The following is a 24,039-nucleotide window of genomic DNA, read 5'->3' on the forward strand; positions in this document are numbered from 1 at the left end:
TTGTGGATCATCAGAGGTGGAGGATATCACACATGTTCTGTTCAACTGTGAGCTGTATAAGAAAGAGAGAGACCATTGCCTTGGACCATACATTATTCACAAAACACACTGGGATCCACATATTAAAACTTCATTTTTGTTGGCCGGCCAGAATCCTAAAATAACACACAAAACGACCCTTTTTCTATTCAAAGCAACACAGCTGAGAATTGCACATTTAGAATCAATTGGGGTAAACTGTGGAGGTGACACTGACATTTGACCTGAACGGGATCTGCCAACAGTTTGTTTATTTTAACCTCTCTCATACCGAGGGTTGTATGTTGTATGTATGACTATGTGTTAAATGTGTTTATGTGTTAAATGTTTTGATACGGCCAATAGGCCAATCAATAAAACGTATCTATCTATCTATCTATCTATCTATCTATCTATCTATCTATCTAGTGTTGGCGCTGCTTTGCTTCCTACGCTTTCAAGGGCTGGCCTCATGTGGTCCGGGTTCCTTGGAGGTCATGTTCTGCTCAATGCCAGGCTGCCCCCCTCTCTGTGTGGCCCTAGACAAAGCACCCCTTTCTCTCCCTCTTTCAGTTTGAGGAGCTGAAGCGGCAGAAGCTGAAGGACCAGAACATCTTCGTCTCCCAGACGAGGCTCTGCGTCCACAACCTGCCCAAGAGCGTCGACGACAGGCGCCTCCGGGCACTCATGCTGCAGGCAGCGGGCGGCAAGGGGCGCGGTGGTGGCGGCGGCGTCCGGATCAAGGAGGTGAGCTTGCAATCAGAAATGGGGCGCAGGTCTTGTCGCATTTCTTCCAGAGGAAGTGCAGTTATGGCCTCTTGCAGGGGTTAGGGATTCCTCATCTTTGGAAGAGGAAGGGGAGCAGGGAAGTGCTCAGGAATTGGAGGGAGAAGAAGAATCAGACAATGAGGTTTTACAAGTGCCCACATTTCTAGAGAGACAAAAGGAGGCAGAGCACAGACTGCATTCAGCTAGGATAGCTGCTAGAAACGCTGAGCTAATTGGGAGACACCTTAGTACAGTGGTTCTCAACCTGGGGTCCCCAGATGTTTTTGGCCTTCAACTCCCAGAAATCCTAACAGCTGGTGAACTGGCTGGGATTTCTGGGAGTTGTAGGCCAAAAACATCTGGGGACCCCAGGTTGGGAGCCACTGCCCTAGCACCTCCCCCGTGGGGAATTCAGGGCTATAAATCAGAAGCAGGAGCAGTCAGCTTTCGCTGGTAACAACAAAAGGAGACAGAGCACAAATGGCATTCAGCTAGGATAGCTGCTAGAAACGTAGAGCTAATTGGGAGATGCCCTAGCATAGTGGTTCTCAACCTGGGGTCCCCAGATGTTTTTGGCCTTCAGCTCCCAGAAATCCTAACCCCAGGTTGGGAGCCACTGCCCTAGCACCTCCCACGTGAGGAATTGAGCGCTATAAGTCAGAAGCAGGAGCAGTCAGCTTTCGCTGGTAACAACGACTCTGATACTGATGTTTTTACTCCAATTGAACCTGCTTTGTGTCTGCTGCTTAGGACGTAGTGATCATGAAAGACTGCTGTTTCTTTTGGGACTTTGTAAGAGACTTTAATTTGTGTCTCCATTAAGACTTCCTTGCTTTCTTCTGCATTTTTCAACTGCATTTGCTAATCCTTTTGTGTTTGCTGAAGTAAAGCATTTTTCTTTTAATGTATTGTCGAAGGCTTTCATGGCTGGAATCACTCAGTTCTTGTGGGTTTTTTTCGGGCTATATGGCCATGTTCTAGAGGCATTCTCTCCTGACGTTTCGCCTGCATCTATGGCAAGCATCCTCAGAGGTAGTGAGGTCTGTTGGAACTGGGAAAAAAGGGGTTTATATATCTGTGGAATGACCAGGGTGGGACAAAGGGCTTTTGTAAGTTGGGCTGGGTGTGGATCTTTCAACTGACCACCTTGATTAGCGTACAATGGGCTGACTGTGCCTGGAGCAAACTCTTCTTGAAAGGTGATTAGATGTCCCTGCCTGTTTTTCTCTCTGCTGTTTTTGCTGTTGCAATTTTAGAATGTTTTAATACTGGTAGCCAGACTTTGTTCATTTTCATGGTTTCTTCCTTTCTGTTGAAATTGTCCACATGCTTCTTGTGGATTTCAGTAGCTTCCTTGTGTAGTCTGTCATGGTGGTTGTGAGAGTGGTCCAGCATTTTTGTGTTCTCAAATCATCTGCTGTGTCCAGGTTGGTTCCTCAGGTGCTCTGCTATGGCTGATTTCTCTGGTTGAAGTAGTCTGCAGTGCCTTTCATGTTCCTGGATTCATTTTTCTTTTACTTTCAACATTGTCTAAAGGCTGTTTTTGAAGGGCAACTCAGGACAGCAAGCCTTCTGTCAAATTCGATTCCATGCAGATGAACAAAACGGTTTAAAACAGTGTATTTAATATTGAGACAAATGTTTTTAATGTTTACGTATGCATAGAATGAATTCATGTCCTGGCATTGAGTGTTTGCCGTATATATGCAGTGCTCGGCCCTGAGTCCCCTGAGTCAGGGTGAGAAGAAGGGCGGAATATAAATGTTTTAAATAAATCAATAAATAAGTCAGTGGTCGTGTGATGTGACCCATTTTTCTCTTCCTCTTCCTTCTCCCTCTCGCCTTCCCTCCCTCCTTAGTGCCGGGTGATGCGGGACCGGAAGGGCCAGGGCCAGTCGCTGGGCTACGCCTTTGTGGAGTTCCAGGAGCACGACCAGGCGCTGGCCGCCCTGCGCCACACCAACAACAACCCCCAGCTCTTTGGGGACCAGAAGGTAGGTGGGTAGGTGGGTGTGGAGGGTGGGTGGGTGGGTGTGGAAGGTGGGTGGGTGGGTTTGTGGAGGGTAGGTGGGTGGGTGTGGAGAGTGGGTGGGTGGGTGTGGAGAGTGGGTGGGTGTGGAGAGTGGGTGGGTGAGTGTGGAAGGTGGGTTTGAAGCTGCAAGGCTGTTCAGTGTTACTCAAGGTGATCAATGGCAGCATTCAGGCTTGCCCCAAGCAGACAAGAGTAACAGCAACAACAACTTTATTTATACCCCACCACCATCTCCCCAAGCAAACTCAGGGCGGCTTACATGAGGCCAAGCCCAACAATGCAACAAAGGAATACAACAGTAAAATATATATATATAAAAAAAATACAAGAAACAATATAAATAAGCAGAGCAAATAATATAAAATCACAATATTTATTTACAACATTTATATGCCGCCCTTCTCACCCCGAAGGGGACTCAGAGTGGCTTACTATATATATATACATACACACACACACACACACACACACACGCACATACATATACATACACACAATATATTATATTATTTAGCAATATATTATATTATTTAGCATAGTGCAATATCAGTATAAAACATTACTATAGTGTACTATACCATTATATTACAATATTAGTAATATTACATGTAATATAGACAAGAGTAATAATAATAATAATAATAATAATAACTTCATTTATACCCCGCCACCATCTCCCCAAGCGGACTCGGGTTGGCTTACATGAGGCCAAGCCCAGCAATACAACAATACAAATATACAACAGTAAAATATAAATAAAAAAATAAATAAAATACACGAAACAATATAAATAAGCAGAACAAATAATATAAAATCACAATATTTATTTATTTATTTATTTACGACATTTATATGCTGCCCTTTTCACTCCGAAGGGGACTCAGAGCAGCTTACTATATATATGTGTGTGTGTGTGTATGTATATGTATATCTATGTGTGTGTGTATATATATATACATACACACACACACACACACACATATACATACACACAATATATTATATTATTTAGCAATATATTATATTATTTAGCATAGTATAAAATATTACTATATTGTACTATACCATTATATTGCAATATCAGTAATATTACATGTAATATAAATATATAATTATAATATCATATTATTATAACTGAACACACAAAAAAATTCTCCCACCCTGGACATTGTTCCACAAGTATATAAACCCCACTAGCCTAATTTCCAACAGACCTCTTAACCTCTGAGGGTGCCCGCCATAGATGTGGGCAAAATGTCAGGAGAGAATGCTTCTGGAACATAGCCATGCAGCCTGGAAAACTCATAGCAACCCTATACACAAACACTCTTGGCTATCTCAATCCACCAACTTCCCACCCTCATCAACTCAACACAGGGTTACTACAAACTTGTAGGCAACAGTCTCAACACTCGGGTACCACACCCCGATTACAGTGAACCTGTGGTTCATTCGGAGACATTGCAGGAGAGGCCGTTCCAGCATTCCATCCCCAGAGGCAGGGGCCTAGGAGAGAGGGGGGTGGGGGGCTGTCCAGAAGAAGGGGAGGGGGTCCTTTGTGGCTCTGAGGTAACTCCCCCCACCTCTCTCTCTCTGACCCTGTGATCCCCGTTCTCCCCCCAGCGCCCCATTGTGGAGTTCTCCCTGGAGGATCGCCGGAAGCTGAGGCTGAAGGAGCAGCGAGCACAACGCAGCCTGGTAAGACAAAGAGGAGCGGGGGGCATGGGAGGGGCTGTCCATCGTGCCTTCTGGAGTGGGGGTGACATGTTTTGGCAGGGACAGCCTGTTGACAAACCCAGGAGGAACCCCTTTTCCAGACAGGAAGGAAGGAAAGCCATCTATTTGGTTCCTCAAGAGCCAGTCCTGGACAGGGCTCGTAAACATGGCTGAACTATACACCTTATTTCAGGGAATAGTAATGATGATGATGGTGATGATGATAATCATCATCATCATCATCATCAAAGTATGGATTGTTGATGTTGCAGTCCCAGGTGACAGCAGGATATTTATTTATCGTGTCATCAGCAACCATACCATTGTATTACAGTTCTAACAGAGCAAAACAAACACACAGATTAAAAAGAAAAAGAAAAAAACACACAGATTTTGCAGACTTGGTAGTTGGTTAAATGTCCTTTGACCAGTCTCTGGCCCCTTGGAGTGCCTCTGGTGTTGCTGCAAGGAGGTCCTCCATTGTGTATGTGGCAGGGCTCAGGGTGCATTGCAGCAGGTGGTCAGTGGTTTGCTCTTCTCCGCACTCGCATGTTGTGGATTCCACTTTGTGGCCCCATTTCTGAAGGTTGGCTCTGCATCTCGTGGTGCCAGAGCGCAGTCTGTTCAGCGCCTTCCAAGTCTCCCCGTCTTCTTCTGTGTGCCCAGGGGGGAGTCTCTCATTGGGTATCAGCCATGGACTGAGGCTCTGGGTTTGGGCCTGCCACTTTTGGACTCTCACTTGCTGAGGTGTTCCAGCGAGTGTCTCTGTAGATCTAAGAAAACTATGTCTTGATTTAAGTTGTTGACGTGCTGGCTGATACCCAAACAGGGGATGAGCTGGAGATGTCTCTGCCTTGGTCCTTTCACTATTGGCTGCTACTTCCCGGCGGATGTCAGGTGGTGTGATACCGACTAGACAGTGTAATTTCTCCAGTGGTGTAGGGCGCAGACACACCGTGATAATGCGGCGTGTCTCATTAAGAGCCACATCTACTGTTTTAGCGTGGTGAGATGTGTTCCACACTGGGCATGCATACTCAGCAGCAGAGTAGCACAGCGCAAGGGCAGATGTCTTATTTATTATTTATTTATTTCTAGCATTTATTGACCGCCCCTCTCAGCCCGAGGGCGACTCGGGGCGGTGAACAACAACAAAGAAGACAGTGTACAGTGAATCGCGACGATACAAACTAGACAGATACAACATAACATATACTTATACTAAAAATCCGCTTCGTCGAGTCCTGGGGTCATAGCCGAAATTCGTAGTCCTAGTTCATTCCAATGTCATTCAATACACTCAGTTGAAGGCCTGCTCGAAGAGCCATGTTTTCAGGCCCCTACGAAAGGCCATCAGGGAGGGCGCCTGTCTAACTTCAGCAGGGAGGGTGTTCCATAGCCGGGGGGCCACCACCGAGAAGGCCCGCTCCCTCGTCCCCGCCAGACGTGCCTGTGAGGCAGGCGGGACCGAGAGAAGGGCCTCCCCGGATGATCTCAAGGCCCTCGTGGGCTCGTAGGCCGAGATGCGGTCTGCCAGGTATTTTGGGCCGGAACCGTTTAGGGCTTTGTAGGATAACACCAGCACCTTAAATTGGGCCCGGTAGCAGATCGGCAGCCAGTGGAGCTGGGACAGCAGAGGCGTTGTATGCTCCCTGCGTCCAGCTCCCGTTAACAACATGGCTGCCGCGCGCTGGACTAGCTGAAGCTTCCGGGCCGTCTTCAAGGGCAGCCCCACGTAGAGAGCGTTGCAGTAGTCGAGGCGGGATGTGACCAAAGCGTGTACCACCGTGGCCAAGTCAGACTTCCCAAGATACGGGCGCAGCTGGCGCACGAGCCTAAGCTGTGCAAATGCTCCCCTGGTCACCGCTGAAACCTGAGGCTCCAGGCTCAGCGATGAATCCAAGGTCACACCCAAGCTGCGAACCTGCGCCTTCAAGGGGAGTGCGACCCCGTCCAGCACAGGCTGTAACCCTATACCCCGTTCGGCCTTGCGACTGACCAGGAGTACCTCTGTCTTGTCTGGATTTAGTTTCAGTTTGTTCGCCCTCATCCAGACCATTACAGCGGCCAGGCACCGGTTCAGGACTTCGACGGCCTCCTTAGTAGCAGGTGGGAAGGAGTGACAGAGTTGGACGTCATCTGCGTACAGGTGACACCGCACCCCGAAACTCCGGATGATCTCACCCAGCGGCTTCATGTAGATGTTAAACAGCATGGGGGACAGGATAGAACCCTGAGGAACCCCACAGGTCAAAGGCTGTGGTGTTGAACAGGAGTCCCCCAATAACACCTTCTGAGTACGACCCTCCAGAAATGACTGGAGCCACTGCAGAGCACTGCCCCCGAGACCCATCTCTGCAAGGCGCCCCAGAAGAATACCGTGGTCGACGGTATCGAAGGCCGCTGAGAGGTCCAGGAGCACCAACAGGGACACACTCCCCCTGTCTAGCTCCCGGCGCAGATCATCCACTAAGGCGACCAAGACCGTCTCGGTACCATGTCCCGGTCTGAAACCAGACTGTGCCGGATCCAGATAATCCGTGTCTCTCAAGAATACCTGGAGTTGTGAGGCCACCACGCTTTCCATGACTTTGCCCAAGAAGGGAAGATTGGAAACAGGCCGAAAGTTGTCCAATTTAGTGGGGTCCAGTGATGGCTTCTTCAACAGCGGCTTTATAACAGCCTGTTTTAGGCTCGCTGGAATCTTGCCTTCCCGAAGGGAGGCATTAACCACCACCGTTACCCACTCGGCCAATCCCCCTCTGGCCTCCTTAAGAAGCCAGGATGGGCAGGGGTCTAGGATGGACGTGGTGGGTCTCATTCCTCCAAGTACCTTGTCCACATCCTCGGGTTTCACAAACTGAAAAGAATCCAACAAAATCTGACAAGCAGGTGCTTGTGTCACATCCACGGAGACTGCATCTAATGTGGCGTCCAGCCCGGAACGGATCAAAGCGACTTTGTCTGCAAAGAACCGAGCAAATGCTTCACAGCGAGCTGCCGAGTTGTCAGGGCTCCCATCAATGGGGGGAGTTAAAAGACCTCTGACAACCCGGAACAACTCCGCCGGACGGTTTTTTGCAGACGCAATAGTGGCCGCAAAGAAAGTTTTCTTTGCGGCTTTTATTGCCGCGGCATATGCCCTCAAAAAGGACACAAACCGTGTTCGGTTTGACTCGCTTGGGTCCGATCGCCACACGCTCTCTAGAACCCTCTTCCTTCGCTTCATCGCTGCCAGCTCCTCAGTGAACCAAGGGGCTGGTTTAGCTCGGTTACTTGAGAGGGGACGTTCCGGAGCGATCTTGTCAATAGCCCTGGTCATCTCCCCATTCCAGAGAGCGACCAAGGCCTCGACATTATCACCTACCGCGGTGGCGGGAAACTCCCCAAGAGCCGTCAGGAATCCGTTCGGATCCATTAGCCTCCTGGGGCGGACCATCTTAATGGGTCCTCCACCCTTGCGGAGGTTAGGAGGCGCAGTGAGCCTAAATCTAATCAGGAAGTGGTCGGTCCACGGCAACGGAGAAATGGACAACTCCTCCACACCGCCACCCTGCTCCCATCCCTGGCAGAAAACCAAGTCCAATGTGTGTCCAGCACAGTGGGTGGGGCCAGCTATTTGTTGGGACAGCCCCATGGTTGCCATGGCAGACATGAAGTCCTGAGCCGCACCTGTGAGGGTTGCCTCGGCGTGGATGTTGAAGTCCCCCAGCACAAGAAGCCGTTGGGACTCCACCGCCAGGCTCGAGACCACCCCCGCTAGCTCAGGTAGGGAGACTGTAGTGCAGCGAGGTGGACGGTACACTAGCAGAATCCCTATTCTGTCCCGGTCACCCACCCTCAGGTGGACGCATTCAAAATTTGTGGTCTGTCTTCACTGTGTCTGGTTGTGATCCCCAGGTTGTGCCAGTCAGCTTTCCTATGATGTTGTTTCTAGCACCCACTTTTTGTTTGATGTTCAGGCAGTGCTTCTTGTAGGTCATAGAACGGTCCAGAGTGACTCCTCCCAGGTATTTGGGTGCGCTGCAATGTTCCAGTGGGATTCCTTCCCAGGTGATCTTCAGAGCTCGGGATGCTTCTCTGTTCTGATGATGATAATCATCATCATCAAAGTATGGATTGTCGATGTTGCAATCCCAGACGAGAGCAGGATTTCAGAGAAACAATAGGAAAAGCTGACACAATATGAGGATTTATAGATCGAACTGCAAAGACTGTGGCACAAACCAGTCAAGGGGGTCCCAGTGGTGATCGGCACACTGGGTGCAGTGCCTCAAGACCTTGGCCTGCACTTAAACACAATCAGAGCTGACAGAATTACCACCTGCCAGCTGCAAAGGGCCACCCTACTTGGATCTGCACGCATTATTCGTCGATACATCGGACAGCCCTAGACACTTGGGAAGCGTCTGACGTGTGATCCAGTACAACAGCCAGAAGAGTGTCTACTGTGGACTCATCTTGTGGTGTTTCAATAATAATAACAACAACAATAACTTTATTTATATTCCATCCTATCTCCCCAAGGGGACTCAGGACAGATCACAGCACATTTATTTATTTATTTAGTTGCTTATTTACGGCATTTATATCCCGCCCTTTTCACCCCGAAAGGGACTCAGAGCAGCTTACAAGTTATATGTAAATACAATACATTATATTATTAGCATAGCACCATGCATTCCCATATTGTACTATACCACTATACTGTGATATTATTAGTAATATTACATGTAATATGAAATATATAATTATTTCATTGTATTTGTGAGGAAGCCGCATAATTATCAATATCGACTTATGAGCTGGATGCCAAGGGACCACTAATTATAATTGTTGGTGGGATTAACGTAACTCAAAACCCACTGGGCGAATTGACACCAAATTTGGACACAAAACACCTATCCGGTCAGTGAGTGACCATCTCTCATCAAAACACTGAAAAACACAGCAGAAAAGACTTGAAAAGCCAAAAAACAAAAATTACATTACAACGCATGCGCAAAACCACATATATACACAAAACACATATATACACACACATATACACAAACAAAACATATACACAGACTGGGCCACAGCAACACGTGGCAGGGGATGGCTAGTGTGTGTGTATATATATATATAGAGAGAGAGAGAGAGCACAACTTTTAAATCTCCATGCTGCTAGCTGTGAAAGAGTTAATTCATTCGTTTATTTGATTTATTTCTGGTATTTCTACCCTGTTCCTTCCCAACAACTGTGTCTGAAGTTAGTTAATGGGATGATTGAATTGCAGCGAAAGAGATCAACAGACTGGGCCACAGCAACACATGGCAGGGGACAGCTAGTTTATTTATATCCCACTTAATCTCCCCATATGGAAACTCAAAGCAGCTCATAATCAAAAACATTATATTAATAGTAATTGTATTTAATATATTTGTATTAAGGGAAATTATTTGTATTAAGGGAAATTGTAATATATACAGTAGAGTTTCACTTATCCAACATAAACAGGCCGGCGGAATGTTAGATAAGCGAAAATGTTGGATAATAAGGAGGGATTAAGAAAAAGCCCATTAAAGAGATATTGACAAGCTGGAATCTGTCCAGAGGAGGGTGACTAAAATGATCAAGAGTCTGGAGAACAAGCCCTATGAGGAGCGGCTTGGGGAGCTGGGTATGTTTAGCCTGAAGAAGAGAAGGATGAGAGGAGATATGATGAGGGCCATGTATAAATATGTGAGAGGAAGCCACAGGGAGGAGGAGGGAGGAAGCTTGTTTTCTGCTTCCCTGGAGACTAGGACGCAATGGAACAATGGCTTCAAACTACAAGAGAGGAGATTCCATCTGAACATGAGGAAGAACTTCCTGACTGTGAGAGCCGTTCAGAAGTGGAACTCTCTGCCCCGGAGGGAGTGTGGTGGAGGCTCCTTCTTTGGAAGCTTTGAAGCAGAGGCTGGATGGCCATCTGTCAGGGGTGCTTTGAATGCAATATTCCTGCTTCTTGGCAGAATGGGGTTGGACTGGGTGATGGCCCAGGAGGTCTCTTCCAACTCTTTGATTCTATGATAAGAAGCAAGTTGGCCCGCAAATTGCACTGATGTGCCCTTACACTTCTTCTCTCTCGACAGCAAAAGCTGAGGCAGAAGGAAGCCGCTCGGGGCCCCACTGGGGCCCCTGAACCAGCGCCCACAAACAGCACAACTCCGGGGCCAAAGAAGTGGAAAAGGAAGCAAAAAGGAGCAGAGCGGGCTCCTCAGGGCCCCAAGGGACCCCCTTCCGTCGCCACCGAGCAGAGGGGCCCAGCCGCAAAGAGGCCCAGGGAGGAGACCTCTGTGGGGAAGCCCCCTCCTGCAAAAGGAGGCCCCGCCACGCCGTGGTCCGGGTTCCAGACACGCGGAGTGGTGGAGCAGGTGGAGCTGCCCGACGGCAAGAAGCGGCGCAAGGTCCTGGCCCTGCCCTCCCACCGGGGCCCCAAAATCAGGTAGGGAGGGACACTCTCTCTCGGGACTCTGCTCAGCAGCAGGTGGGGGCTCTGGAGCAAGGTGGGGTTGGGGGGTCTCCTTGGGGCTCTTCCTACCTTGGAAACATTGACTAATAGAGTTGAGAGAGACCCCCTCAAAGGTCATCCAGTCCAACCCCCTTCTGCCATGCAGGGAAAGCACCCTCAAAGCCCCTCTGGCAGATGGCCATCCAGCCTCTGTTTAAAAGCCCCCAAGGAAGGAGTTTCCACCAGACTCTGAGGCAGAGAGTTCCACTTCTGAACAGCTCTGGACTGGATGGCCCATGATGTTTCTTCCAACTCTTTGATTCTATGATTCTTCTTTTAGTCAGGAAGTTATTTCTGATGTTCAATGGAATCTCCTTCCCTGTTGTTTGAACCCATTGAGTCCTCATCTCCAGGGCAGCAGGAAGGATGCCTGCTCCCACTTCCTGAGGATATGTTCCCCCATTTCCTGCTTCTCCTGTTGCCTTGTCATGTGTTGTGTGTGTGAATTATAGAACTGGAAGAGCCCCCATGGGCTGTCCAGTCCAAGCAGAAAGGCATTCTGGGCAAGTGGGCTTATTAACCAAAGACCCTCCCCATAAATGTATAGCAGGGTAGAATCCTAGAATCAAAGAGTTGGAAGAGACCTCACTCTGAGGCCTTTCTCTCACTGAGGCCTTCTCACACTGAGGGCTCTCTCAGATTGATGCCTTTTATGTATACTGATTTGTTGGAAACCACCTTGAGTCGCCAATTAGAATAATAGAATCATAGAATCCTAGAGTTGGAAGAGCCCTCCTGGGCCATCATCCAGTCCAACCCCATTCTGCCAAGAAGCAGGAATATTGCATTCAAAGCACCCCTGACAGATGGCCATCCTGCCTCTGCTTCAAAGCTTCCAAAGAAGGAGCCTCTACCACACTCCGGGGCAGAGAGTTCCACTGCTGAACGGCTCTCACAGTCAGGAAGTTCTTCCTAATGCTCAGATGGAATCTCCTCTCTTGTAGTTTGAAGCCATGGTCCCATTGCATCCTAGTCTCCAAGGAAGCAGAAAGGAAGCTTGCTCCCTCCTCCTCCCTGTGGCTTCCTCTCACATATTTATACATGGCTATCATATCTCCTCTGAGCCTTCTCTTCTTCAGGCTAAACATGCCCAGCTCCTTAAGCCGCTCCTCATAGAGCTTGTTCTCCAGACCCTTGATCATTTGAGTCGCCCTCCTCTGGACACATTCCAGCTTAGAGTCAATATCTCTCTTGAATTGTGGTGCCCGGAATTGGACACAATATTCCAGATGTGGTCTAACTAAAGCAGAATAGAGGGGTAGCATGACTTCCCTAGATCTAGACACTATGCTCCTCTTGATGCCTGAGGCCAAAATCCCATTGGCTTTTTTTGCCGCCACATCACATTCCTGGCTCATGTTTAACTTGTTGTCCACGAGGACTCCAAGATCTTTTTCACACGTACTGCTCTCGAGCCAAACCCAAAACATTGGACCAGCTGAGCAAGTGGTCGCATATCGATGTTAAACAACAACAGAGGGGAGAGGATGGCCCCCTGAGGAGGAACCCCACAAGAGAGAGAGAGAGAGGGGGGGGGGACCTCTCGGAGACCAGGCCTCCCCTCCCCACTCACTGTCCACGGTTGTGAAGGAAGGAGGACGGCCAGTTTAAAGCTCTCCCCCTGACTCACCCCAACAGCAGCAAGGCAGTGGGTCAGAAGATGGTGGTCAACTGTGTCCAAGGCTGCTGGGAGAGCCAAGAACACAAGAATTGCATGGAGTATACTTTGTAGTAGATGCCAGTACACTGAATGTGTTAGTATTACAAGCATAGATATGAGAGACATGGTTGTGAGTATCTAGCTGAATTATTTTGTGAGTATATAGCTGTATTATTTTTGGTCTATAGTGGCCTTCCGCCTTTACAATAAAATCTCCCCAACAGAGGACCATCTGCTCTTTACCTAACCCCCCCCCCTTCCCACCTCCTCCCAGAGAAGGATCATGTGCATGGGGGGTGCCCCATATGTGCATGGGGGGTGTCCAGAGGAGAGCGACTAAAATGATAAAAGGTCTGGAGAACAAGCCCTATGAGGAGCAGCTTAAGGAGCTGGGCATGTTTAGCCTGAAGAAGAGAAGGCTGAGAGGAGACATGATGAGGGCCATGTATAAATATGTGAAAGGAAGCCACAGGGAGGTGGAGGGAGCAAGCTTGTTTTCTGCTTCCCTGGAGACTAGGGTCTGGAGAACAAGCCCTATGAGGAGTGGCTTAAGGAGCTGGGCATGTTTAGCCTGAAGAAGAGAAGGCTGAGAGGAGACATGATGAGGGCCATGTATAAATATGTGAAAGGAAGCCACAGGGAGGTGGAGGGAGCAAGCTTGTTTTCTGCTTCCCTGGAGACTAGGGTCTGGAGAACAAGCCCTATGAGGAGTGGCTTAAGGAGCTGGGCATGTTTAGCCTGAAGAAGAGAAGGCTGAGAGGAGACATGATGAGGGCCATGTATAAATATGTGAGAGGAAGCCACAGGGAGGAGAAGGAGGGAGCAAGCTTCCTTTCCGCTTCCCTGGAGACTAGGGTCTGGAGAACAAGCCCTATGAGGAGTGGCTTAAGGAGCTGGGCATGTTTAGCCTGAAGAAGAGAAGGCTGAGAGGAGACATGATGAGGGCCATGTATAAATATGTGAGAGGAAGCCACAGGGAGGAGGAGGAGGGAGCAAGCTTGTTTTCTGCTTCCTTGGAGACTAGGACGCAATGGAGCCATGGCTTCAAACTACAAGAGAGGAGATTCCACCTGAACATGAGGAAGAACTTCCTGACTGTGAGAGCCGTTCAGCAGTGGAACTCTCTGCCCCGGAGTGTGGTGGAGGCTCCTTCTTTGGAAGCTTTTAAGCAGAGGCTGGATGGCCATCTGTCGGGGGTGCTTTGAATGCAATATTCCTGCTTCTTGGCAGAATGAGGTTGGACTAGATGGCCCAGGAGGTCTCTTCCAACTCTTTGATTCTATTATTCTATACGGACACATGCCTCCCTGGCGTCTGTTTCCGGGGCATTTGGTCTTGTGCCCTGGGTCCGGCAGGGAGGAAACCCTGGCTGTGGCGGCCCTTCTGACTCGGAGTGACCTCTCTCTCGACAGGCAGCGCGATAAGGGCAAAGTGAAGCTGCCCCCGGCAAAGAAGGTGGCCGTCCCCACCCGGCCGCAGAGGCCGAAGGCGTCCCAGGAGGAGCCCAAGCAGGTGAGTCGGCTGGAGGGGGGAAAGGGGGAGGCCTGGGGGTCACTCTGCTGCCCCCCTCACCTGGCACAGACTCTCAGGGGCTGGTTGTTGGAATTCAACCGCACTCTGCTCAAGTTTCTAGTCCTCAATGAGGAGCAGGTAGCTAGAACTAAGCTAGGCCGAGGGAATCCCTTATTTCCCCCTCATCCCTGAATGCTGATTGTTGTTGTGTTTGTTTTCTCTGTTCTTTTTTCTCCCATCCTCACTCGTGACGGAAAATGCAACTTCTTCGGGACACATGTTGTTTGTTTGTGACCTCGTGGCCATTCCTTCCTTCACCTCCTTTTCGGTCTGTGCCTCTCTCTAGTTGTGTCTGAATGGGGAAAAAAGTAATCTTTGGAGACATTTTTCCCCCTTTTGTTTGAACTTAGAGAAGTCGTGGAGTGAGAGAGAAAGCTGAGGGCCAGTCAGTTGAATGCGCTGTAGGCAAACTTGGGCCTTCCGGGTGTTTTGGACTACAACTCCCACAATTCCTGACAGCCTCAGGCCCTTTCCCTTTCTCACCACTGACACCCAAACTAATACATCATGCTGGCTCTCCTACATCCAGTAGCTCTGGGAATTCATGCCTAGCTTCATTTACAAAACATGGCAGCATGCTGTGTGAACTAAATGATAGTTTGTCCTAAACAAAATCCTGAACATTCCTGTTTCCTTAACCAAAAGTTTGCTAAGTTACGGTCTTCGTATGAGAAGGCCTCAGTGTTAGTTTGCCTCAGTCTGAGGGAGGCCTCAGTGTGAGGTAGGCCTCAGTGTGAGGTAGGTTTCAGTATGAAAAGGCCTCAGTGTTAGTTCACCTCAGTGTGAGAGAAATGTCAGTCTGAGAGAGCCCTGAGTGTGAGGAAGGCCTCAGTATGAGAAGACTTCAGGGTTAATTCACCTTAGTGTGAGAGATGTGTCAGTCAGAGAACCCTCAGTGGGAAGAAGGCCTCAGTGTGAGGTAGGCCTCAGTGTTAGTTCACCTCCGTGTGAGAGAGGTGTCAATCTTAGAGAGGCCTCAGTGTGAGGAAGGCCTCAGTGTGAAAAGGAAGGGGCCTGAAACTGCTAGGAATAGTGGGAGTTGAAGTCCAAAACTCCCGGAGGGAAGTGTTGATCTGAGAGAGGCTTCAGTGTGAGGAAGGCCTCAGTATAAGAAGGCCTTGGTGTGAAAAGGAAGGGGCCCAAAACACTTGGAAAGAAGTGTTGGTCTGAGAGAGGCCTCAGTGTGAGGAAGGCCTCAGTATAAGAAGGCCTTGGTGTGAAAAGGAAGGGGCCCAAAACACCCGGAAAGAAGTGTTGGTCTGAGAGAGGCCTCAGGGCGAGGAAGGCCTCAGTATGAGAAGGCCTCAGTGTGAAAAGGAAGGGGCCTGAAACTGCTAAGAATGTTGGAAGCTCAAAACACCTGGAGAGAAGTGTTGGTCTGAGAGAGGCCTCAGTGTGAGGAAGGCCTCAGTATGAGAAGGCCTCAGTGTGAAAAGAAAGGGACCCAAAACACCCAGAGAGGTCAGTCTGAGAGAGGCCTCAGTGTGAGGAAGGCCTCAGTATGAGAAGGCCTCGGTGTGAAAAGGAAGGGGCCCAAAACACCTGGAGAGGTGTTGGTCTGAGAGTGGTCTCAGTGTGAGGAAGGCCTCAGTATGAAAAGGAAGGGGCCCAAAACACCTGAAGAGAAGTGTTGATCTGAGAGAGGCCTTAGTGTGAGGAAGGCTTCAGTATGAGAAGGCCTCAGTGTGAAAAGGAAGGGGCCCAAAACACCCAGAGGAAAGTGTTGGTCTGAGCGAGGCCTCAGTATGAGAAGGCCTCAGTGTGAAAAGGAAGGGGCCTGAATCTGCTAGGAATGGTGGGAGTTGAAGCCCTAAACATCCAGAGAAAAGTGTTGGTCTGAGAGAGGCCTCAGTGTGAGGAAGGCCTCAGTGTGAAAAGGGACCCAAAACATCCGGAGATAAGTGTTGGTCTGAGAGAGGCCTCAGTGTGAGGAAGGCCTCAGTGTGAAAAGGAAGGGGCCCAAAACACCCGGAGATAAGTGTTGGTCTGAGAGAGGCCTCAGTGTGAGGAAGGCCTCAGTGTGAAAAGGAAGGAGCCTAAAACATCTGGAGAGAAATGTTGGTCTGAGAGAGGCCTCAGTGTGAGGAAGGCCTCAGTATGAGAAGGCCTTAGTGTGAAAAGGAAGGGGCCTGAAGCTGCTAGGAATGGTGGGAGTTGAAGCCCTAAACATCCAGAGAAAAGTGTTGGTCTGAGAGAGGCCTCAGTGTGAGGAAGGCCTCAGTGTGAAAAGGAAGGGACCCAAAACACTCAGAGATAAGTGTTGGTCTGAGAGAGGCCTCAGTGTGAAAAGGAAGGGGCTCAAAACACCCGGAGAGAAGTTTTGGTCTGAGAGAGGCCTTAGTGTGAGGAAGGCGTCAGTATGAGAAGGCCTCAGTGTGAAAAGGAAGGGGCCCAAAACACCCAGAGGAAAGTGTTGGTCTGAGCGAGGCCTCAGTATGAGAAGGCCTCAGTGTGAAAAGGAAGGGGCCTGAATCTGCTAGGAATGGTGGGAGTTGAAGCCCTAAACATCCAGAGAAAAGTGTTGGTTTGAGAGAGGCCTCAGTGTGAGGAAGGCCTCAGTGTGAAAAGGAAAGGGCCCAAAACACCCGGAGAGAAGTGTTGGTCTGAGAGAGGCCTCAGTGTGAAAAGGAAGGGGCCCAAAACACCTGGAGATAAGTGTTGGTCTGAGAGAGGCCTCAGTGTGAGGAAGGCCTCAGTGTGAAAAGGAAGGGGCCTAAAACATCTGGAGAGAAATGTTGGTCTGAGAGAGGCCTCAGTGTGAGGAAGGTCTCAGTGTGAAAAGGAAGGGCCCCAAAACACCCGGAGAGAAGTGTTGGTCTGAGAGAGACCTCAGTGTGAGGAAGGCCTCAGTATGAGAAGGCCTCAGTGTGAAAAGGAAGGGGCCTGAAGCTGCTAGGAATGGTGGGAGTTGAAGCCCAAAACACCCAGAGGACCCAAGTTTTCCCATGCCCTTTTGGAAGCAATTTCCCTACCACTGCTCTCCCTTCCAGATGCCCAAGAAGAAGCAGCGGCAAGCGAGAGGCAGCCAGGCCGAGGCCCGTTTTGAGCAGCTGGTGGAGCAGTACAAGCGCCGCATCCTGGGCAGTGGCCGGAGCGGACTGCCGGCCAAGCGGGGCAAGTGGTTCGAGAGCTGATCTGCCTTGGAAGAGAGAGAGGAAGGAAGGAAGGAAGGAAGCAAGGGGCCAAAGAGAGGCCAAAGACCCCCCTTTCCTCTTCTTCCTCCTCCGGACACTTGGACTACTGGCAGGACTTGGGGGGTCTGCAACCCAGAGCAGCTTCCTGGAAACCAGGGTGGCCTCCTGATCCCCAACCTTCTCTCTGGAGGTCTTTGTGATGGGCAGAGAAGCCAAGAGGGGCCTTTGGCCCAAAGAGAGAGGCCTCTTCCTCCGACCGGGACCTTGGTAGGGCGAGAGGTGCCCAGTTGACCCCTCCTTGGCACCAAGACTCCCAAGTTCCTTGTGGACAGGGTCTCCATCCTGGGCTTGGATGGAGAATGGCTGAGTCCCGTGCAGAGCAAACGCCTCTCAGGGGCTAAAGAGATATAAATATATATATTTTTCACCAATAAAAACTGCCAGAGGGTCTTTTTCCAGATCCACGTGGTATAATTCCTGAATTTTGACCCCCGGGGAGGAAGCTGGAGTCAAGATTTCAGTCTTAGACTGGGTTCAAATCCCCACTTGGCCTTGGGCAAGTCGCACTCTCTCAGCCTCAAAGGAAGGCTATTTCTGCCAATGTACTACTACTACTACTACTTAGGTGATCCCGAGTAGGACTGTCCTCCAAGTTGGGTGTCCTGGCGGTGGGTTGGTAGGTGACTGTGGAGCCCTATTCTTGACCTGCATGTTCTCTCACTGTGAGGGCAGGTGGAAGATGGTCCCAGTCAGGTTTGCCTTGATGCACCTTCCTCTTGGCACATTTCTCTCTTTCGCCCTCCCATTTGTGACACTTCTACAGCACTGCTGGTCACAGCTGACCTCCAGCTGGAGTGCTCAAGGGCCAGGGCTTCCCAGTTCTCAATGACTATGCCACAGTTTTTAAGGTTGGCTTTGAGCCCATCTTTCAATCTCTTTTCCTGCCCTCCAACATTCCGTTTTCCGTTCTTGAGTTCGGAGTAGAGCAACGGCTTTGGGAGACGGTGGTCAGGCATCCGGACAATGTGGCCGGTCTAAAGGAATTGATGGTGGAGGACCATCGCTTCAATGCTGGTGGTCTTTGCTTCTTTCAGCACGCTGACATTTCCCCGCTTGTCTTCCCAAGAGATTTGCAGGATTTTTCCAAGAGATTTGCAGGACCCCCAAGGGCCCTGCAGACCAATCAAGTCCCTTTGGATACCATCCAAGCCCTCCTGACAGAGGGCCATCCACCCAGCCTCTGTTTAAAAACCTCCGGCGAAGGAAGGAGGCTCCATGGGACTTTAAAACATGACAAACGAGAGGGTTTTCTGGGTTATTGTAGGTTTTTCGGGCTATATGGCCATGTTCTAGAAGCATTCTCTCCTGACGTTTTGCCTGCATCTATGGCAAGCATCCATAGGAATGTCAAGGCGAAATGTCAAGAGAGAATGCTTCTAGAACATGGCCATATAGCCCGAAAAACCTGCAGCAACCCAGTGATTCCAGCCATGAAAGCCTACGACAATACAAGAGCATTAAGAGAACTGGATGGGTTTTGGTCCAAAATGGAAGTGAGTGGCTATGACTTCCCTCGATCTCTTCCCTTTCAATGTGGCCTAGGATCACACTAGCTTTTTCAGCTGCCATGTCACACTCTTGGCTCATGTTTGACTTGTCATTGACAAAGACTCCTCGTTATCCAGTCCACAGGGGCTGTTTTCAAGGCAAGCCCCCCCCCCCCCCCCCAATCTCTGAGCACTTCATGTTCATTGCCAAAGTGTCCCACCGTACATTTCTCCCGGCGGGAATGCATTGTGTTACTCTGGGCCAATGGGCTCTCCACCGGTGAAGGTCATTTTGGGTCCTGATTGCAGCTCTCCATGCCGGGGGTCTCACCGCACACGCCTTCCTCTCCTGACACCTCTGAATCAGACCCTTTCCCTGTCAGATGAGTAATTGGGAGCAAGAATGCGGGAGTGGGTGATGCAAGGAGGAAGAGAAGGAGCGGAGGAAAAACCCTCGTCCTCTCGCCCATTCCCCAGAGCTTGGCCATAAGAAATATATGAAAAGGGAAGGAGTTAGGGAAGGAAGGAAAGAAAGGCAGGAAGGAAAGGAGGAAGAGAAGGTAGGCAAGGAAGGAAAGGATGGAGGGAGGGAAGGAATGGAGAGGGAAAGGAAAGAAAAGGCAGGGAGGGAAGGAAGGAAGGAAAACCAAGGAAAGAGAAGGGAGGGAAGGAAAGTAAAGGAAGGAAAGAAGGAAAGAAAGTACGGAGGGAAGGAAAAAGCAAAGGAAGGAAAGCAAAGAAAGGCGGAAAGGAAAGTAGGAAGAGAAGGGAAGAGGGGAAGCAAAAAGGAGAGAAAGGCAAGGAAGGAAGGAAAACCAAGGAAGGAAAAAGAAGAGAAGGAAGGAAAGGAAAGGAGAGAGGGAAGGAAAGGGAGAGGGGGAAGGAAAGGGAGAGAAGGAAGGAGGGAAGGAAAACAGTAGAGAAAGGAAGAAAGAAGGGAAGGAAAACCAAGGAAAGAAAAGGAGGAAGGAAAGGAAGAGAGGGAAGGAAAGTAAAGGAGGAAGAGAAGGAAAGGTAAACAGGAGAAAAAGGCAAGGAAGGAAGGAGGGAAGGAAAACCAAGGAAGGAAAAAGAAGAGAGGGAAGGAAGGGAAGGAAAGGAGAGAGGGAAGGAAAGGCAGAGAAAGAAAGGGAGGAAGGAAAGGAAGAGAGGGAAGGAAAGTAAAGGAGGAAGAGAAGGAAAGGAGGGAAGGAAAACAGGAGTGAAAGACAAGGAAGGAGGGAAGGAAAACCAAGGAAGGAAAAAGAAGGGAGGAAAGGAAAGGAAGAGAGGGAAGGAAAACAGGAGAGAAAGAAAGGCAAGAAAGGAAGAAGGGAAGGAAAACCAAGGAGAGAAAGGAGGGAAGGGAAGGTAGACGGAAGGAAGGAAGGACGGAGGGAAAACAGAAGGAAAAAGAAGGGAGGTAAGGAAAGCAAAAGGGAATTAAAAAGGGGAAGGAAGGAAGTAGGGAAGGACACTGGAAAGGGAGAAGAAGGAAAAGGAGGAAGAGGATGGGAGGGAAATAGGAAAGAAGGAAGGAAAGGGAGAAAAAAAGGAAAGAGAGAAGGAATTCAGAAAGTGTGTTTTATTGGGTTGAACTTTGGATTATGTCTCTAGACCCAATGGGGTGGCTTCAGGCAAGTCCCACTCTCTCAGCCTCAGAGGGAGACAAAGTCCCTCTTGGAAAAGCGTGAACAGCCCTGCTTGATGGGGAGAAGATAATTCTGGGATAATGTATGCAAGGCGAAGAGGAGGAAGAAGGCGAAGGCAGGAAACAGGGAGAACCGGGCGACGGGCAGGAAGGCGCTCTGAGTCACGGCTGGCATGCCACTTTTTGGGCAGAGAAGCCAAGGCGCTGCTGGCACTTCGGGGAGGAGAAGGAGATAGAGGTCTGGTGCACCTCTTAGTTGAGGAACAGCACCTCTTTTAATTATTACGATCACCATCTCGAAGCCTGTTTGTGGCACGTTGCACAACTGATGGGCATTTCTTCAGAGCTGGCATGCACCTGCGCCCCACCCACCCACCCACAGCAGCGTGGATTTCCACAGGGAAGCTCTCCCATTGACCCCTCACATTGGAAGGAGACTAGGACGCAATGGAACAGTGGCTTCAAACTACAAGAGAGGAGATTCCATCTGAACATTAGGAAGAACTTCCTGACTGTGAGAGCCGTTCAGCGGTGGAACTCTCTGCCTTCCCGGAGGGAGTGTGGTGGAGGCTCCTTCTTTGAGGCTTTGAAGCAGAGGCTGGGTGGCCATCTGTCAGGGGTGATTTGAATGCAATATTCCTGCTTCTTGGCAGAATGGGGTTGGACTGGATGGCCCAGGAGGTCTCTTCCAACTCTTGGATTCTAGGATTCTATGAGGCTGGATGGCCATCTGTCAGGGGTGATTTGAATGCAATATTCCTGCTTCTTGGCAGAATGGGGTTGGACTGGATGGCCCAGGAGGTCTCTCCCAACTCTTTGATTCTAGGATTCTATGAGGCTGGATGGCCATCTGTCGGGAGTGCTTTGAATGCAATATTCCTGCTTCTTGGCAGAATGGGGTTGGACTGGATGATGGCCCAGGAGGTCTCTCCCAACTCTTTGATTCTAGGATTCTATGAGGCTGGATGGCCATCTGTCAGGGGTGATTTGAATGCAATATTCCTGCTTCTTGGCAGAATGGGGTTGGACTGGATGGCCCAGGAGGTCTCTTCCAACTCTTGGATTCTAGGATTCTATGAGGCTGGATGGCCATCTGTCAGGGGTGATTTGAATGCACTATTCCTGCTTCTTGGCAGAATGGGGTTGGACTGGATGGTGGCCCAGGAGGTCTCTTCCAACTCTTTGATTCTATGATTCTAAGGGGCTCCTCAAGGCCATCCAGCCACGCAGTTCAGTCTTCTTTTGAGTGAGTTGTCCATGCAGACCTTTATAGGGAGCGCCCCAAACTCAGCTTGCCATCACTTTAACTTCCAGGGCTTAATGCTGTGGGAGTTGCGGTTCCTGCAAGGCCTTGTGCTTTGTGTATTTTAATAGAATCCTAGAGTTGGAAGAGACCTGGTGGCCCATCAACCAGTCCATCCCCATTCTACCAAGAAGCAGGACAATCACGTTCAAAGCACCCCCAACGGATGGCCATCCAGTCTCTGAATCATAGAATCCTAGAGTTGGAAGAGACCTCATGGACCATCCAGTCCATCCCCATTCTACCAAGAAGCAGGACAATCACGTTCAAAGCACCCCTGACAGATGGCCATCCAGCCTCTGTTTCAAAGCCTCCAAAGAAGGAGCCTCCACCACACTTCAGGGCAGAGAGTTCCACTGCTGAACAGCTCTCACAGACAGGAAGTTCTTAGAATCATAGAATCCTAGAATCAAAGAGTTGGAAGAGACCTCCTGGGCCACCATCCAGTCCAACCCCATTCTGCCAAGAAGCAGGAATATTGCATTTAAATCACCCCTGACAGATGGCCATCCAGCCTCTGTTTAAAAGCCTCCAAAGAAGGAGCCTCCACCACACTCCGGGGCAGAGAGTTCCACTGCTGAATGGCTCTCACAGTCAGGAAGTTCTTCCTCATGTTCAGATGGAATCTCCTCTCTTGTAGTTTGAAGCCATTGTTCCATTGCATCCTAGTCTTTCTCCATTCAAAGCCTCCAAAGAAGGAGCCTCCACCACACTCCGGGGCAGAGAGTTCCACTGCTGAACGGCTCTCACAGTCAGGAAGTTCTTCCTCATGTTCAGATGGAATCTCCTCTCTTGTAGTTTGAAGCCATTGTTCCATTGCATCCTAGTCTTTCTCCATTCAAAGCCTCCAAAGAAGGAGCCTCCATCACACTCCGGGGCAGAGAGTTCCACTGCTGAACGGCTCTCACAGTCAGGAAGTTCTTCCTCATGTTCAGATGGAATCTCCTCTCTTGTAGTTTGAAGCCATTGTTCCATTGCATCCTAGTCTTTCTCCATTCAAAGCCTCCAAAGAAGGAGCCTCCACCACACTCCGGGGCAGAGAGTTCCACTGCTGAACGGCTCTCACAGTCAGGAAGTTCTTCCTCATGTTCAGATGGAATCTCCTCTCTTGTAGTTTGAAGCCATTGTTCCATTGCATCCTAGTCTTTCTCCATTCAAAGCCTCCAAAGAAGGAGCCTCCATCACACTCCGGGGCAGAGAGTTCCACTGCTGAACGGCTCTCACAGTCAGGAAGTTCTTCCTCATGTTCAGATGGAATCTCCTCTCTTGTAGTTTGAAGCCATGGCTCCATTGCATCCTAGTCTTTCTCCATTCAAAGCCTCCAAAGAAGGAGCCTCCACCACACTCCCCCTGGGGCAGAGAGTTCCACTGCTGAACGCCTCTCACAGTCAGGTCTTCCTCATGTTCAGATGGAATCTCCTCTCTTGTAGTTCGAAGCCATTGTTCCATTGCGTCCTTTTCTCCAGGGAAGCAGAAAACAAGCTTGCTCCCTCCTCCTCCCTGTGGCTTCCTCTCACATATTTATACATGGCCCTCATCATGTCTCCTCTCAGCCTTCTCTTCTGCAGGCAAAACATGCCCAGCTCTTCAAGCCACTCCTCATAGGGATGTTCTCCAGACCCTTCATCTTTTGGTCTCCCTCGTCTGGACACATTCCAACTTAGAGTCAATCTCTCTCTTCCATTGTGGTGCCCAGAAGTGGACATAGTGTGGTCTGACCAAGGCAGAACAGAGCATGGGGCACATGACTTCCCTGGATCAAGGCACTAGGCTGCCGCATCCCATTCCTGGCTCATGTTTAACTTGTTGTTCACTAGGATTCCAAGATCTTTTCCACATAGAAATACACTTTAATGTGTATCTTTTATCGAAATATATTTTAATATGTGTATTCATGGTATTTTTATGTGTTCTAATTATTCTGCCACCCACTTCAAGCCAGGAGTAGAGATGGTCTGAAACACACTGCTGAGTGCGGCCTTCAGCACTTCTTGAAAGGCAGTCTTGGCATCCTTGACCCCTTCCTCAGCCATCAAGCGCATTTCTCAGTCTACCTGTAATGGCACTTTGAGTATTTTTTAATTAAAGAGAAATAGCCCAAAGGCCCCCTAGCCCACCCGCTT

At 49.6% G+C, this 24,039-nt stretch overlaps 1 protein-coding gene across 1 annotated transcript in view; it reads left to right on the forward strand.

The window, feature by feature from the left end:
• RBM28 (RNA binding motif protein 28) overlaps positions 1-17,484 on the forward strand; it is a 44,256-nt gene extending 26,772 nt beyond the window's left edge. Inside the window, exons 14-19 of the mRNA XM_067469435.1 lie at positions 592-765; positions 2,646-2,780; positions 4,442-4,516; positions 10,652-11,004; positions 14,143-14,242; positions 17,293-17,484. Of these exons, the coding sequence (XP_067325536.1) occupies positions 592-765; positions 2,646-2,780; positions 4,442-4,516; positions 10,652-11,004; positions 14,143-14,242; positions 17,293-17,436 (981 nt within the window). The 3' untranslated portion in view covers positions 17,437-17,484. The remainder of the gene's footprint in view (positions 1-591; positions 766-2,645; positions 2,781-4,441; positions 4,517-10,651; positions 11,005-14,142; positions 14,243-17,292) is intronic.
• Positions 17,485-24,039: the final 6,555 nt, after the last annotated feature.

This window comes from Anolis sagrei, chromosome 5 (assembly GCF_037176765.1).
Source record: "Anolis sagrei isolate rAnoSag1 chromosome 5, rAnoSag1.mat, whole genome shotgun sequence".
Classification (NCBI taxonomy): Eukaryota; Metazoa; Chordata; class Lepidosauria; order Squamata; family Dactyloidae; genus Anolis; species Anolis sagrei.